Source organism: Sander vitreus, chromosome 8, assembly GCF_031162955.1.
Source record: "Sander vitreus isolate 19-12246 chromosome 8, sanVit1, whole genome shotgun sequence".
In the NCBI taxonomy this organism is placed as follows: domain Eukaryota; kingdom Metazoa; phylum Chordata; class Actinopteri; order Perciformes; family Percidae; genus Sander; species Sander vitreus.
In genome coordinates, this window is record NC_135862.1 from 8,690,360 (window position 1) to 8,707,287 (window position 16,928).

The 16,928-nt window shown below is 41.4% G+C and overlaps 1 protein-coding gene across 12 annotated transcripts in view; it reads right to left on the reverse strand.

The window, feature by feature from the left end:
* LOC144521944 (unconventional myosin-IXAa-like) overlaps positions 1-16,928 on the reverse strand; it is a 147,903-nt gene that overhangs the window by 101,439 nt on the left and 29,536 nt on the right. For all 12 annotated transcript variants that reach the window (XM_078256648.1, XM_078256641.1, XM_078256639.1 and 9 more), the window contains one exon: positions 9,061-10,030. In XM_078256648.1, the coding sequence (XP_078112774.1) occupies positions 9,061-9,963 (903 nt within the window). In that variant the 5' untranslated portion in view covers positions 9,964-10,030. The remainder of the gene's footprint in view (positions 1-9,060; positions 10,031-16,928) is intronic.

Consider the following 16,928-nt stretch of genomic DNA (forward strand, 5'->3'; position numbering starts at 1 on the left):
CTACCTGGAGCCATCTATCAGCCACAGGAGACAGGTCTTGTCCCTGAGGGCCTGGTTAAGAGCAGGGGAGGGTGGGGTGGACATCTGGATGGGAACCATCTGGTGAAGGTGGGGGGGGGGGGAAGGTCTGCTCGGCCACTAATGCAGCAGGCAGGCGAGTCTGCTGGCCACACCACCCGAACAAAGACAGGCTGTAATCTGGCCCACGCGGCCCCCCAGGAGCCCTCAGTCTGTCTGCCCTCAGATACAGCACCACACAGCTGGGGTCAGTCTCAAAGCCACAGTCTGTCTTCAGGAGGATTTAAGGTACGAATGTACGCTTGTCATGCAAGAGCAGGGTTCACCTATAGTCATGTCTGAAACTGGGAAGAGCTGCCATTACTGCGCAAATGATATAAAAAAAGATTATGGTAAAACAATAAGTCTAAAGAATGAGAAAAGATTTTCAATTTAAGTCTTTTCAGGGTCAGTCATTTAAAGCAACACTAGATAACTTTTCCCGCTTCGGTCCCCCTACAGGTTGGAAGCGGAATTGTCCATTACATTACATTATGCAAGTTTGCCAGATCGGGTAGCGGATCTGTAGTTTGAATGAACTGGACAATGTAATGTAATGGACAATTCTGCTTCCAACCTGTAGGGGGACCGAAGCGGGAAAAGTTACCTAGTGTTGCTTTAAGATTTTTCTGGCATTTATTGGACATAAGAGAGTGAAACACTGCAGGCCAGTTGCCAGTTCGCTGAGGTAAGAACAAAAGACCTACTTAGTAGAAAAGTCTTGTGCAGTCAACTGCAGTCCATCAACCGCTGTGGACCTTGAATTAAGACAAGCCCGTACATAATTTACTGGATGGGTTTACACAATTTGAAAATAAAAAAGGGTTCCTTCAAATGCAGAGCATGAGGTTTCTGGATTAACCTTTTTTTTTGTTCAGATTTATGAGTCTGTGTGATAGTCTGTCCAGCTCACATCAAAAACAAGGATGATTGAAATGTGTCTTTTCTTCCAGACTCATCTTCCTCTGACAATTTAGCAGTCTTTATATTGTTGATGATCCAACATGATGTCAAGGATCTTTATTTTCACCACCACATACAGCCTGATAACGTCTGAGCTATAGAGGACTCCTGAGGGACTTTAAGAGAACCAGATGCTGAAGGCCAAGTCTGACAGATTATTGTGCATTCTACAATAACTTTATACACTACTTCCATTTCTATGTTGCCCTTAGTCAGATTACCAGTTAGTGGCTGAATCACCAGTTCATCAAGAGATGAATCGGGTGATGGGACACAAAACCTCCAAACTTGTCTCATGCAGGTTAGCTTTAGGGTTATTATTATCGAGCAGTAATACCCACAAATCCCTGTCACACACAACTGTCTGCAAACACTCTGCATGACTGGTAAAATGTCTGACTTGATGTTTGATTGTGGTGTCCAAGACCAGGCGTTTTTTAAGGACTATAAAGCACTAAAAGACATGTAAGAAAAGCAAATTCAAACATATGATGTGATATTCTATATATCTGTTATTGTCAACATATCCCATGAAATGACCAAACACAACAACATGTACAGTAGGTCTGTCTCTCAATACTTATCGACTGAAGATGTAAATCTTTAAGAACGGGTCATGAATATTATTAAAAAGGCTACATTTCTGAAATAGCTGGGCATTGTAGTTTTTAGCAAACGTTATTCAAACTGGAGTAAATAGCACTTTTGTTGGGGACTATTTTCAGTGATGGATTACTACACATTTGGTCCTCTAGTGAGTATTTACTGCAGCAGGACAGTGTATGTCCTAAATATGTGTGTCTAAATTGGCCATTTTCATGATAATGCAGCAACATGCCAACCTGTGCAACAGTGGCTCATTAATGTGTCTTTTGGGCAACAATGGAGCTCTATGGCACAGAGGAATATACTACAGTAAATTAGGCTTTGGCTAAAAAGACAATGGTTGTTAGTAGGATCAGTTCATCTTTGGTTTCCATCTCTTTCGTGGGATTTGCTGACAATATGAAAAATACAGAATATCACCACACTTCCTTTAATCACTGCAAAATGGATAAAGTTGACTTTTAAGTTCACATAAAACATTCAACACAATTAACTTTCAACATTTACTGTAAGTTTCATCTTGAATAATCAAACTCAGTCAAATTTCCCCTGGTGTATGTATATATAGTTGTCGGAAACTCAGTAACGTGCAGTGTTGAGACCTGGGACAAAAAAAGAGCACCTGAGATCACCTGACTGCACAACAACAACCAGACACAAACGACCTCAGAAGCCAAGTCCTTCCCATCAGCCTGCCAGCTGTCTTCCAGCCAGCACTATCCTGCTACAGTCATATCTCTACTGTCGCCTGGCTCTCAAAGCAGCTCACATTACACACTGCTGCAGTTACTGGCCATCTGCGGTGCGTTATTAAAAGGCTTTTCCATGACAAGAAATGATTCCAGCAGGCGATCAGAGCATATAGAGAACTGTTAGATGATACCGCTGGCGTGATGTAATGCTGACCGTCATTGTTTCGCCATGTGGCTGCACCGCTGTATTTCTGATCTCTCTCTCTCTCTCTCTCTCTCTCTCTCTCTCTCTCTCTCTCTCTCTCTCTCTCCCTCCCTCCCTCCCTCAAAGGCTGCACTGTAGCCAAAAGGTCATGAGACTGATCCCTGCAGCGGCCGACGTGTCCATCAAGAGCTAAGGGTCGCCGATCAACACAATAAAGCTCTATGTGCTCGGTCAGAGTGACTCAGCTTACTGTTAAGGGGTTAAATGGAAAAAAGGAGGCTTTAAAGCCACACACAAAAACACAGTACTTGTACTTGAAAGAAGGCAAAGTATGGGGAAGATGAAACTAATCCAGTCGCTATCATAAACTGGCAGGTCTGTGTGGATGTGTTTGTATGCAGCAGGGTAAGTGCTTCAGGTTAAACATCCTCTTAAAAATGAGAAGTAGCGGGTATGTATTATGACTAAAATCAATATCAGGATAGCAACTAAAATGATTGATAATCGTTTAAAGTAATTTTCAAGGAAAAAAAACCAACATGTCTCAGCTTCAGCTTCTCAATTGTGAGGATTTGCTGCGGGTTTTTTTGTCTTAGGTGACAAAACAAGCAATTTGAACTTTGGGCTTCAGGAAATTGTTATAGAAACATTTTCACTATGTGTAACCAAACATCCATTTATCCATCCATCCATTAATTATACCCACTTTTCCTTTTTGGACGGCCGGGAGGAGCTCACATTTTGCAAGAGGCGGGGTGCACCCTGGACAGCATGCCAGTCAATCCCAGGGTTTAAACCAAACAATGAACCAAGAAAATGAATGGTAGCTTAATCGATAATGAAAATAATTGCTACTTGCAGCCCTGTTAACAGGAATATTTTCTCCTATTATATCACAATGTCGTTACACAGCATAATGTGGTGTTTAATGCATTGAATAGTAATCCAGTGTTTTGCATTAGATCAGTCTGAACTTTATCACACATGTAAAACAAAACAAAAACACAACTTATTTTTCTTAGTTTTCCTTAATTCATTTGGGCGACATCATTTATTAAAATCATTACATGATGCTGCAATGATATGCATCATAATATGATTCTACTTTAACTTAATATACAGTAAAATAAAACTGAATTATCACCAAGCCCACACCAGTCTTTCTATTTTGGTTTCATTTAAAAAAAATAATAATAATTCACTAAATTGTCACATCTTCGTCAGTGGAGGGAGAATCCTGGAAGTTTAGGAGCAGACAGTGTACTGAAGAAAATAGTTTCTTAATTTAGTATAAACAGGGCAGAGAAGGATTCCAGGCAAAAAGCACAAAATTGGCGTAAAAGTCAGATCACTGCCATGAAAATAAACTCAAAAGTAAGTGACCTCCTTACACTGTTGTGCATCTGTGCTCATGTCCGTGTGTTTGGAGCTGCCCGTTTCTGCTTTGAGCTTGTTATGTGTCGAGTTATGTGTGTATATGAACGCATTTGCTCGTGTCTCCTGTTGTGTAGGAGTGCGAGTCCTCCACACTGGCTCAACGGATGACTAAAATAGCCTTCGCCTGCAATGCTGTTGACCTTGTGCTTCACAGTAACACGATGTGAAGCGCAGGGCTGATGGCCACGCTGGATCCAACGGGAGAGGAGAGGTTGACAGATGCAGGGGTGAAGAAGGAACTCAGGCTGGATCAAGCTTTTCCATTTTATTTTTACCACCAGTCTCACCAAAAGCTATTTACCCTGAGCAGAAAGAAGCTTTCACTGTTTAGAGTTAAAATTGAGGGGGGGAGGAGAAAGGGAGGAAAATAATCCCCGCCTCAAAGCACACCCCACGGTGATATTTAAGATCAGCTTATCACGTTTAAATGTTGTCACATGTGGAAAGCACAATATAATTGATTTTAAAATATTTATAAAAAAGGTTTAAAAACTAATATTTCACTCGTGTGCAGGTTCCCCTCCCTCTATCCATTCATGCAGTTGGCAGTAAGCTTCTTAAGTGAATCCAAAAAGAATGACTTATCTGAGTCTACAGGCACTTACACAAATGTTCTTAAATCAAGGCCCAACCACAGCATCTCCTGCCAGCGAGACCTAGTTCATCCTGAGAAATGTTTTCCTTTTTATTCCAGACCTTCATTCTTGACACTGGTACAAAGTCGGGATGTCTACTGCTTATTTCGCCTGTTGACACAAACTGTCCTTGTTTTCTACCAACGTGCCAAGTAGCTACATTCATGGTTTTGCCACAGTTCTCTCCGTTTTCACATTGCTTTGTTTCTCTCTAGGTTATCTTGATTGTAAATTAGATTTTTGTAAGGCAAACTTCATTACAATGTAAGTGTGTGTACAAGTTTAGATCTCTTTGTACTTGTTCTCAGCTATAAATTCTCAGGTGTGCTACAGTATCTGCTTTTACTTCGCAGGCAATTTTGATGATTATGTCAACAGAATATTTTAGGGCTGCAACTAACAATTATTTTCATTATTGTTTAATCTGCGCATGATATCCTTAATTAACTGATTAATTGAGAACCCAGGATTACATATTCAAATTGCTTGTTTTGTCTAAGTAACAGTGCGAAACCAAAGACAATCATTTACAATGATGTAAAACAAAGAAAAGACGCCAATCATCACATTGGAAGAGTGGGAACTTGTCGTTTTTGCCGTAAAAATGACTGAAACGATTAATCGATAATTACCACATTGATCACGGACAACATAGTGCCTGAGTTAGGCGGTAAGTAGTCCCCACATGGTTTAGAGCAGTGTTGATTCAACTTCATGATAATTTTGGCAGGAACTCTGTATTAAACTGCATTAGTGAACCAGCAACTGAGTGTATAATGAGTAATTGATAAAATGTTTAATAACTAGCCCAACGCTGTATCTTGAGTTAAATATCTGCAAATAGACAATAAGCAGACCAATTCACAGGCATTTAGAGGGAGGATGGGAGTAGATGAAGGGATCATAGTATCAGGAACAACATCAGGGAAACAACAAAATGGCCAGAATTAATACTTCTTTAAGATTAGCATGCATTTGAACTCCATCCAATAAGTTCTTGCTGACCTCATATTGTCAGGTTGACTCTGCCTCAGGCGACATTCAAACTCTCACAAAGCTTCAGTGCAGCAGCGGCAGCATCTGACCGAGGCAAATGGTTCTGTAATTGGCAATACAACTTGTGGAAACCAAAGTATTTGGCTGGTTCAACACAGCAGTCTTTTTTCTTGGCCAGAGAGCAAACTTTTTACCCCAGAGAGCCGCTTCTCAAAGAAACACATCAGGCCCCGGGGCATTCACAGCAGCCCATAATGCCTCTGCATCCAGCTGTTGTTCATGGGATGCACACAATGCATTCATGTGGACATCGTGTTCAGATGTCAGAGAGTGTTGGAAAAGCTACAGCACACAGGAGAACAGTTTATGTTATGTGTTGTTTATGGTGTGTGAGCAGCTGGATAGTGAGAGTCACAAGTTCATACAGTGTGATGTTGTCACTTTGGTATGGGTGGTCACATATTTGCCTTGATATCAGATTATCCCATTTATAAAATGAGCTTTTTAAAAACTACTTGGCAAATTAATACAAATTCTATCTCCTGATTTTAGTGAAAATCTAATTACATCCAATTACGTTCTTCCTGCAAAGTTGTATATCTTTGGTGATTATTCCATGCTAGAGATACTGTAAACATATTCTGTGTATTATGGTAAATAATTCCTAGCCTGGTTGACACCAGACCCTTCTCAGTTGTAACTGAGAGTGGGTCTGGGCAAGGTTCATTCCCAGCTCATTTCCAAAGGGGCGTCACCAACGGACGGCGCTCAAATGCCTCTGGGCGCATCATTTCCAACGATCCGGGTGACGTAGCAGCGACAGCGGCATCAACGGGTTGCTGCGCCTCGGTAGCCGTCAAGTTGAATGTAAACAAAAAGCTGCTCACCGTCGCTGCGCTATCGTCATCGTGTAAAGCCCGCCTCAACGTTTGTGATTGGTGCCTCGATTTGGATAAATTGGAAATGGGCTTGAATGGGCTGTTGGCCAGACTGACATGCAGAGCAAATCTCAAATTTGCCGGAAGTTCGTCAGGGTTTTCCCAGGCTAAATAATTCCAACTAATATTGCTGCAACTACTACAAATGTGGCTCTAGAAAAACTCTTACTAAGCTCTTCCATTTTTGACAAACAAAAAACATGATGTTCACTGTTGGTATTTCAGATCACTGAAGCATTTTCTGATACTAAACTCTTTCCTACATCTAGCAAAGTATCAACAACAGCACAACAAATTGAAAACCAGAAATTAAAGATGGAATATTCCTGTTCTTATAACTCCCTTTGCTTGTTCGTCTCTGACTGTGCACCTTGTTTCTCACACCTCGGTCAGACAGGTGATTGATGGGGAAGTGATTACATGGGACACAGTCAAGCTCCCACACACACGCCACCAAACAGTATCCAGTTCCTCAGAGAGTCTTGTTCCTCTATCTGTGTTATTATCAAAACAAGCCTCTCAGTCATCCCAGCGCTGTCGCCTCCAGCCCCTGAGCTCTGACAGGTATTCAGTCACAAGCACCAAATCATCACCTGCAGAGAAGTGCAACTGTACCCGTATGACAGTCAGGTTCAACCACAGCTATGTGGTGAAGCTATACCAAAATACCAGTGATTTTCTACAATTTTGCAAGGGGATTCTTAGGATGTATGGCATAGTATAAAGCAGTAGTCACATGCAAACCGTCTGCCTCCAAAGCTCCTATTTTGCAGGACATTTTAAAACGAAATTACGTTTTCCCAGTGACCAGAGACCATTTATTCTTTGCATAAGAAAAGTGTAAACACGAAAACAGCTGCAGTTAAAAGTTTTTTCCCCAGAAGCAGCGAGGAGGTCTAAAAGGTGATTCATGATTTCCAGATGACAAAGCATACAACTGCCTCGTTTTACTGTACAGACTTCCACATGGGACGCACATGGAGTCAACATGCACAGCTGCGTGTTGACATGACATCCCCATACGTCCTGACAGGAAGCTGTGTGCTTCAGAACAAAATGGCTGCCAGTAAACAACACATTATTGGGAGCTCACTAAGTCATATTTATAAGGCTGAAGAGAACATGTTGCCCTTGAATAGACACATGAAATTCCCAATGAAATTCCATAATCCATAATTGATTTATAATCCAGGGCGGATTAGGCAACATTCCCTTTCCGTTTTTTTTCTCCCATCAATGCAGAGATTGGAGTGGACACCCAGTTTCTGGGTCAAATAATATATATAAGAGTCATATGTGGTAAAGCCGGGGCTGAATATAGGGTTCCCTGCAGGTCGAGGCATTCTAGTTTCAGAAGGACATTTCTATAATCCATTTCATGCCTCGTCTCATGAGCTGACAATCCAACACTGGAGAAATAACCTGCTGACTTATCTTCAGATTTCATGAGGCTTTTGTCACTTTCTTTGTGTCTAATTCACAACATATGAATCCCATTCAGCTTGGCTTGAGCTTGCTGCTATAGTAAGTAGGACATGTTTCACTAAACAACTAAACATGGTGATTTGTTAAGAATGGGACAATTATAGAATATTCCAGTCCTAAATTAAGTAGTCCCCATGGCTATAGCACTACAAGTCTTGGTCTCAAGTTTATACATTTCTTGATCTTAACTTGAGCCTTAATAGTTTGTGTCTTTGTCTTGCTATGAAACAACCGTTACCATCTTAAAGGTCTACACTTGACACCTTAAAAGCTATCTGAACAATCAAGCTACAACGTAGACTCTTTTAGTAGCTCTTGCGAAGAACATCGCCATTTGGTCTTAGGTGTTAACTTTTGGCTCTTTTCCACCAAATGGTCCCAGGAACTAAAGATCCCCAGGAACTAAACTCAGGAACTAAATCAGAACCATACAAGTTATCTTTGCGCATTCCCATTTGCCTTCATGGGGGGCAGGAACTACATTTAGACACGAGTTCCTCTTGATCAAACTACAGCTAAAAGTTTATAAAAATGTTTGTGGGTTTCCGAGAAAGATTCTACAGTGGAAAAGGGCTATAAGACTCAAGTGAGGTGGTCTTATGGCCATACCAGACAGTCAGGTACAATTCACTCAAAGCACGACAATACATACAACAAGATTGAAAGGTTCATCATTCATCGTCAGATATCATTCCTATCAAAGATTTGGAAGCTATTTGTTTCTGAGATGTTCCTTTTGGCATCTAAAAAAGGTGGAAATGCAGATCCACAACACAGACATTTCAATTAAAAACAAACTATTCGTTTTAACAAAAAGAATGAATATAAAGTGGGATCTAAAATAAAGGGGAATCTTACAGACGATGTGTATCAATGTTTTTACTTTGCATCGATAATATTGGATCGTCGATCATTGAATCGATATATCGATCCAGATCGATGTATCGTTACACCCCTACTATCTTCCTGACAAACCGACAAACCAACATGAGCACATCCTCTGTAACATCTGTTCAATACTGCAGGTGCTGTCAAGAGTTCCTTACCTCCAACACAGGCCCCGCTCCCAGGATGATCTGCTCCACCCCGCTGGCGAATCCCTTCTGGCTGAGCGCAGTCAGGTGATGAATGAGGAAGTTGGTGCTCTGGGTTTTCCCAGATCCGCTCTCACCAGAAATGACTATGCACTGGTTCCTCCGTCGCTGTAGCATGGCGTGATACGCCACATCCGCCACGGCATAAATGTGGGGCTCCAGCTTCCCCAGAGTGTGGTTGTCGTACAATTTGACATATTTAGGATTGTAGATTGGCAGGAACTGAAAGGGGTTAATCACAATAAGAATACTCCCGATGTAAGTGTAGATCTTCTCCTGGCGGAAACGTGCACGAAGGCTTTCCAAAATGGCGCGCTCTGTTAGCTCTGGGAGAGTGCAGAGGTCGGACGGAGGGTCGCTCCCTGCAGGCTGGGGGAGGAAACCCCGCTCTACCATGCGGCGACGCTCCTCAGTCACCCGCAGCCACATCTGCAGGCTGCCGCCATAATGAATAGATCCATCCAGGTTCTTCTCCCGCAGGAGGAAGCGGTAGTCGTCGCCACTGCCCAGTCCGCTGCGGTTCTCCAGGGCGCTCCGCGGCCACAGCATCATCCGCTGAACAGGGCAGTCGCCGGGGTTCAGGATCCATTCCTCCCCGCCAAACTCTTTCACCTCAGCCAACACGTAGCATTTGGTACGATCCAGGCGCAACCGCTCGATGAGGCACTCGATGGCTTCAGCAGCTGTGGTGTTCTTGCGGGCGCCAACGGGGCAGTAGATGGTTCCCTCAGCCAGGGTGCCCGGGTAGACTCGCAGGGTGAACTCCTGGTCCTCCAGGCGCCGCCGCATGCTGCCACTAGCCGTGGCCATATTGGCGCTGCTGGCGTAGCTGCAGCCGCCATCTTGTAAGCTCATGGTGGCGCAGCAGGTCCCATCAGCACAGCGCTCTCTGGGCCCGTAGGACTGACTCAGGACATCCCAACTGGAGGACAGAGACGGAGACAGAAGAGATAGAAGAGGTTAAACACGGCAGCAAAGCAACATAACATGGTTCAAAGGAGAAATTAGTGGTTTCAGACATCACTTTATGTCCTTGGGCATTTCCAGTACATTGAGTCAGAACAGGGTCAGTAGAGTCATGGCGATTTCATCTGTCCCATGACAGAGTAGGTCGACTCAATAGGCTTTCTGTTTTGGTCCGTAAAGGGAACTATTATCACAGACGGCACAAAAGAGGAGCATGAGACCGAGTCAAAGAGGGAGACAAGAACTGATAGCTATTCAAAACAATGAGGAACAGTAGCTGCTTCATGAATTTAAAGGCTAGTGGCTAGCTTATCAGAGCCACATACCCTCTGTGTGTGTGTGTGTGTGTGTGTGTGTGTGTGTGTGTGTGTGTGTGTGTGTGTGTGTGTGTGTGTGTGTGTGTGTGATAATCCAAGGGCTCTAGCCGTGTGCCAAGATTAACAGCTGCCACCTTCCACACAAAAGTGGCTGTAATGAGAGCACAATGGTTTAATTCACCAAGTCTCTGTAGATAGTGAACAGAGCACTCAATTTTCACTCTCACAGACACGCGCACACTCAGACTTTCATAGATTACGAAACCTCAAACGTGATGTTGAAAAAAATATATAAACCGTAAACGATGATAAATGTGCTGATGATTATGGGACAGAGATCAACTACTACAACTATGCGATGACTATATTATACTTATATGTTTAAACTGACGTTTGGTGTTATTTAATTGATGCTAAAAATTTATTCATTTTACTGAACAGTATGGTAGCTAAGAAAAAGTGTTATTCAGTTGCTTTTACTTTAATAAAAATACTGCGAAACCAGACCAAAATTCAATATAAACAATTATTTTACAAGCCAATTAGTCAGATGAGTCAGTAATGTTTGCAGCATTAAGAGTTCCAAACATGATTAATAATTTACTTATTTAAAGTACTTTTTTGGAAATTCTTTAACGTTTAATTTAATTAGGTCTCTTGTATCAATTTATATTATAGAGTTTTGTGTCAAAACTAAATATACATACACGCACAAATATATAAGTAATGTCAATCAAAGAACGGGGGTAATGGAGACACTAGCAGGGTTTTCGTAATTCAATTATTATTTGCTGATAGGAATAGCATCAGTATCTATTACTCTGACATCGCATTGTCAGATGGTTTTCATATTGTTAGTCAAATCTGGGAATTGAAGCTTATTATTTTCTAAGATTATAAGTAAATGCAGAAAATCGACAAGAGTGACAATTTAGTTTTTCTGGACTCCAGTCTATAAAAATACAAACTACCAGAAAACCAAAATGTAGAAACAAGACCTCAATTTAAATGTAGGCCAAAACAAAGACCACAGCCGTGAAAGCTTTACTGATCTCTGCCAGTTGCTCTTACTTGCTTAATTTACTGATCCCTGCACTTCATCATCTCTTATATATATATATATATATATATATATATATATTTTGTATTTATTTATATCTGGTTTCCCTCATGCTCTTTCTTCTTCTTTCTCTTTGAAACAATCTAGAAATTCACTATCAAGACAAACACATTTTACACATTTAACACATTTTGACATTTCTACATCATTTGTCTTTCAAGTCAATTCCCCATGCAAGCTCTGTTTGCATGACTGTTTATTGGGAATCATAATGCAAAGGCAGGACAAGGCATTCTAAGTGACGATGCTGCCCTTTAAACAACAAACAATTTTACACAATTTCTAAACAAAAACCATGGTTATTATTTCGATGAGAACATGTACCACTGCCCTTTTAGTAGGGGTGTGCAAAAAAATCGATTCACATTCGAATCGCGATTCAAGCTCTACCGATTCAAATATATATATATACATACATATATATATATACATATATATATATATATATATATATATATATATATATATATATATAAAAAAAATTAAATAGTACGTCTACTGCAATCACATGGGAAAATGATCTACGTTTACACACTGTGAATCGTTTTTTTGAATCGGGAATCGCTTTTGAATCAAGAATCGAAAACTGATTCGTGACATTTTCTGAATGGAGCACCCCTACCTTTTAGGCTCTCTAAACATGCATGCGTGCGCTAGACAGATAGATACAGGAAGAGGAAGGAGAGGATGAGCCAGCCAGTCGTCCTTTGAGCGCCCCAGACAGACCCTCCTCTCCCTCCTGCCGTCTGGAGTGATCCTGACCACCTACAGCAGTCTGCAGTAGTCCGCCACCACCAGACAGAGAGGCAGACACAGAGAGAGAGAGAGAGAGAGAGAGAGAGAGAGAGAGAGAGAGAGAGAGAGAGAGAGAGAGAGAGAAAATTACCAGCTGGGCGTCTGTAAGAAACAAAGAGGTGAACTGTAAGGGAGGAAAGACGGAGCAGAGGCAGAGACGACAGAGCTGAGAAACGGACAGAGATGAGTACACAAGATTCAAAACACTTGTTGAGATGCTAATGAGCTGTTCAAACGAGTAACAGGTCAGAGCTTCAAGTCTATTATGCAGAAATGAAAATACATTCTACAGTATTCACGGTCCGTTTGTGCTGTCTGGTGAGGTCCTTTTTGATATTTCTGGTGCTTGTACAGATAAGAACCAAACAAATGAACAAACGGACACTGAAGGAAAGCTACTCGGGCAAATCTGTGTCACTCCGAAGTTCCCAGACTGCAGATCCAAATCGGATCAGTAGTATGAGAGACAATGCATTGATTGATTAACAAACATATAAACTAAAGTGAATTGAGAATTCACACTACGAGTGCATCCACACTTTTTGTTGAGATCTCCGCACACATTGAAACATCAAAACAACAAGAACAGTTTTTCTTCTCCTTTTTTTCTTCTTCCTGCTCTTTCAGGTGGCAAACAACCAAATTGTGCATCACAGACAACATGTGGTAAGAGGTGGAACAGACACAGCCCGGCGACCGTGCCACAGTAACCCACAGTCCACAAAAGTAAAAGTAAAAAGAGTGAAATGCATAACATCAACTCAACAGTAAATTAAAGATGCACTATGGAGTTTTCTTGTAAACTAACAAAGGTTATGTTTACTATCACCAAAACACATTGTGTTTTTGCTGCTTTTACGCCACCTGTAGATCAGTGGAATACTGTAAAACCATGGGCAGGACTGTGTATCGTGTTACCCACATGCATTGGGCAAACAAAAGGGGACTCACCCATAGATGCTATGTATGAGCAACATTAGCCTCTAGCATTTTGATAGCTTGGTTAGCACTGAACTGATCTCAGTAAGGCGCCACAGTCCCGTCTTGTGTCTGAGCTGGCTTACATCATCACTTTCTAAACGCTCTGTGTATCCAAATTCCACCAGCTGGCCTTTTCTGGTTTGATATAAATATACAGTTACTGAAACCAGCTGTTCTAGCCTTCATTCAGCTCTGCAGTTGGCTCATCCTTATCAGTTCTCTGGAACTGACTGATCTCAGCTGTCAGTCTAACTCAGTGAGTCATTAAGCTGGAAGCTAGTGACTTATTACTGTCATCCTCGTGTCACCGCTAAAACATTAGCCGCTAGGGAAAGACAGGCTGCTTTCACAAGAACGGATGACAGATACAGTAGCATGGGAGAGAGTGGACAGTATGTGAGTGTGGGTTTACGTAAGTATCAACCGTCACACTGAACCACACACATCAAAAATACCTAAGAATAATGTTTATTAATAACGGTTTATTATGCATTTTCAAATATAACTCTAACCCAGGGGATAAAATGTAAGAAATACAAAATATCTAAAATTATAATTCACAGTTGGTCTAAGCAAATCTACCCTAAAAAATGAGCTTGGATCAACAAAATGATGCAGACCTACTTTAAATTTTGTAGTTAATGTTGGTTCTGAACTGCCAGGACACTTACAATTCTGTACAAATAAAACATGTGAAATCCACCATGACACAATGTGGATATATGCCTTTTTCCTATCACACATTGATATAGAGCAAACAGCTGGTGTCTGGTAGGTTTTCCTTTCCTGGACAAATCCATTTTGGGCAGAAGGTAATATGGTGTGTTATATTTCCAGCAGAAGCAAAAGTAATTTGTTTGTAATAAACAGAAAAAATACCTTGGTAGAAAAGGTATCAACATAAAACTAAAAGAAAAAAGACATCACCGTGCAGTCATCGTGATACACAAAGGATCTCTGAGACATACCATTCATAAACACCACAGATGTCACCAAAATAAAAGGATATTGCGGATTACCAGTTTAAAGGATAGGAGGGAAATCTAAATCCCTACTTCGGGTAATGACGTTGTTTCCCAAAAAAACGAATATACAGCAAGTTTAATTCTTCCCTTGCCTGCCTTGTTGCATCGAAAGCTACAGTTTAACCCCTCCATCCTCCGCTGCAGCAGAGCGGAAAATCACTGGACTGTCTGTTGAGACTTTATGAACCAGCGAGCTGGACAGCAGGAGACATCAGGTGTAGCAGGAAGGTTGTGTTGCACCCTATGAAGGATCAGGGCAGGGGACTGATAGATGGTCTTTTAGGGGCAAAGTTCAGAGTGAGGAGCAAAGGTTTTATACCAGCTGAGGCTCTGACAAATTACGTGTAGAGCTACGAAGTTGGCCGCCAAATTGTTTTTTGGGAGATGAATACACTTTTCTAGCATTTCCTTGAACAGCTGCATGCGGTGAGGTCATTCAGGCAGGAACTGGACGGCTATTAGACGCCAAGTACAATGGTCCGACGTGAACTTAATACTGTATGTTCAGCATTTGAAGCGACAGAGTTTGATGATGATGGATGAAGACATAAAGTGATATAAGTCAGGCACAGCCAGCAAGGGAGGAGATAAGATGAGGTGAGAAGAAAGAGAAAGCTGTGGAAAGAAGATGAACAAAAGAGGCGGCGAAGTAGAGGAGGCTAAACGCCTGTTACGTCTTGTTTTGATACGGTCGAATTTGCAGTGCTGACAACATGTGGAGATAAGGCCGTAAACTGACGTGGTGGGGGAATGAGCTCGTGCTTTAAATTGGAGATTGAAAGAGCAGAGGACGTCTTAATGAGAGCGTGCCAGTCATTTGACTGGAGGACAGGTTCAGGCCTGGGTCACGCCCATTCAGAGCCATCACTCAGGTGCTAATGTTAGAAAACAGAGCTCCTTCCAAGTAGGCATTAATATTTAAAGAGAAAGAGTCCGACGGAGAAAGGAGAGACGTTCAGCAAGGAGAGGAGGGTGTAAGTGTAGAGAGGAGAAAAAGTAAAGGAGAGAAAGTGGCGGACAGGAGTAGGGCTGCAAATGAAAATTATTTTTTATTATTTATTCATTGATTATTGTCTAAAAAAAAACAAAAAAAAAAAACAACACCACCCATCACAGTTTCCTACAGCCCATGGTGGTGTATTTTATATACCTTTATCTTTTTATGTCCGACTAGAAGTCACATCATATACGACAGAGGACAGCACAAAATCTGCACATTTGAAATAAGCAAATATTTGGTTGAAGAAATGACTTAAATGAATAATCGACTATCGACAGGTGCAATTGACTCATCAAAGTAGTTGCAGATCAGAGTGCCTCGGTAATGTAATGGTTACAGCGCATGGCCCATACAGTAACCCCAACGTCTCCGGCTCGATTCCGGCTGTGGGCGTATCCTCTCTCTTTGCCCAGTCTGCCTCTACACTGTCATCTGTCCAATAAAGGCAAAAATGCTATATAAAAAATGGTTGCCAATTAATTCGCTGTCTATTGACTTATCACTTAATTCTTTCAGCTCTACACAGGACAATACAGGAGATGGCACCATGCAGCTGTCTCCACTGTGCACGACTAAATACACGTTTAAGAATTTATACTGTAAAGATGCATTTGATGCTCTGAAATTTGATCTGAAAGGTAATTAATTAACTACATCTTCTCAGAAATCACCACTGCAGCCTGCAAGTCTACATTGTGGTTGCATTTGTCCATTAGATGCTGCATTAGAAATGCATTTATGTGTTTTTTAATTTGTTCAGGAACTATTAGGGCAGAATTTGCAGTAAACATCAATAAACGTTACAACTTGTGTACATCTTCATCCACACAGTCAGAGTCATCAATTCTTTAGATGAGGTGGAAACTAGGCTAACAGGATTGTAATAAATGGACTCTTAGTCTTGTTTATGTGACTCAAATTAAAGCTTTGATTGAAAAGAGGCTTTAATAAAAGACTTAAGACTTGCATTTTAGTGACTCGCAAAGTTCTCTTCTATCCACTGATTGTGTACCGACCCTTTTCTCTCTCTATAGCCACTGAGATGAAGAGGTGCGTTTCTCATCTTTAAAACTCCTACGTTTGTACATCTCCAGATTGTTCTTTGGCAAAGAAAGACAATAAAAACTGATATCTTACAGCAGCAGTGCAGCAAACATGCAGTAAATTACTCTGCGTCTATAACAAATGCATTAGAGGAGACGGGGAGTCTTTAGGATCATATAAAAAAGTAGGGAAAGCTGCCAGAGCCAGGCATACATCCAAGATATTAAATACAGATGAGAAGCTCAACTCGTCCTGCAGGTCTTCAAGAGTCTGGCTGGTAAACAGTAACACCCCCTCCTCTCCCACAGTCGGTTCTCACCAGCATAACAGCAATAAACACCAAACCTCAGCATTCCTCAACACTGCTCACATACACACATAAACACACACAAGTTCACTTAAAGCACCCACATTATGCTCATTTTCAGGTTCATAATTGTATTTTAAGGTTGTATCAGAATAGGTTTACATGGTTTAATTTTCAAAAAACACCATATTTTTGTTGTACTGCACAGCTCTCTCACTGCTGCAGCTCCTCTTTTCACATGGTCTCTGTTTTAGCTACAGAGTGA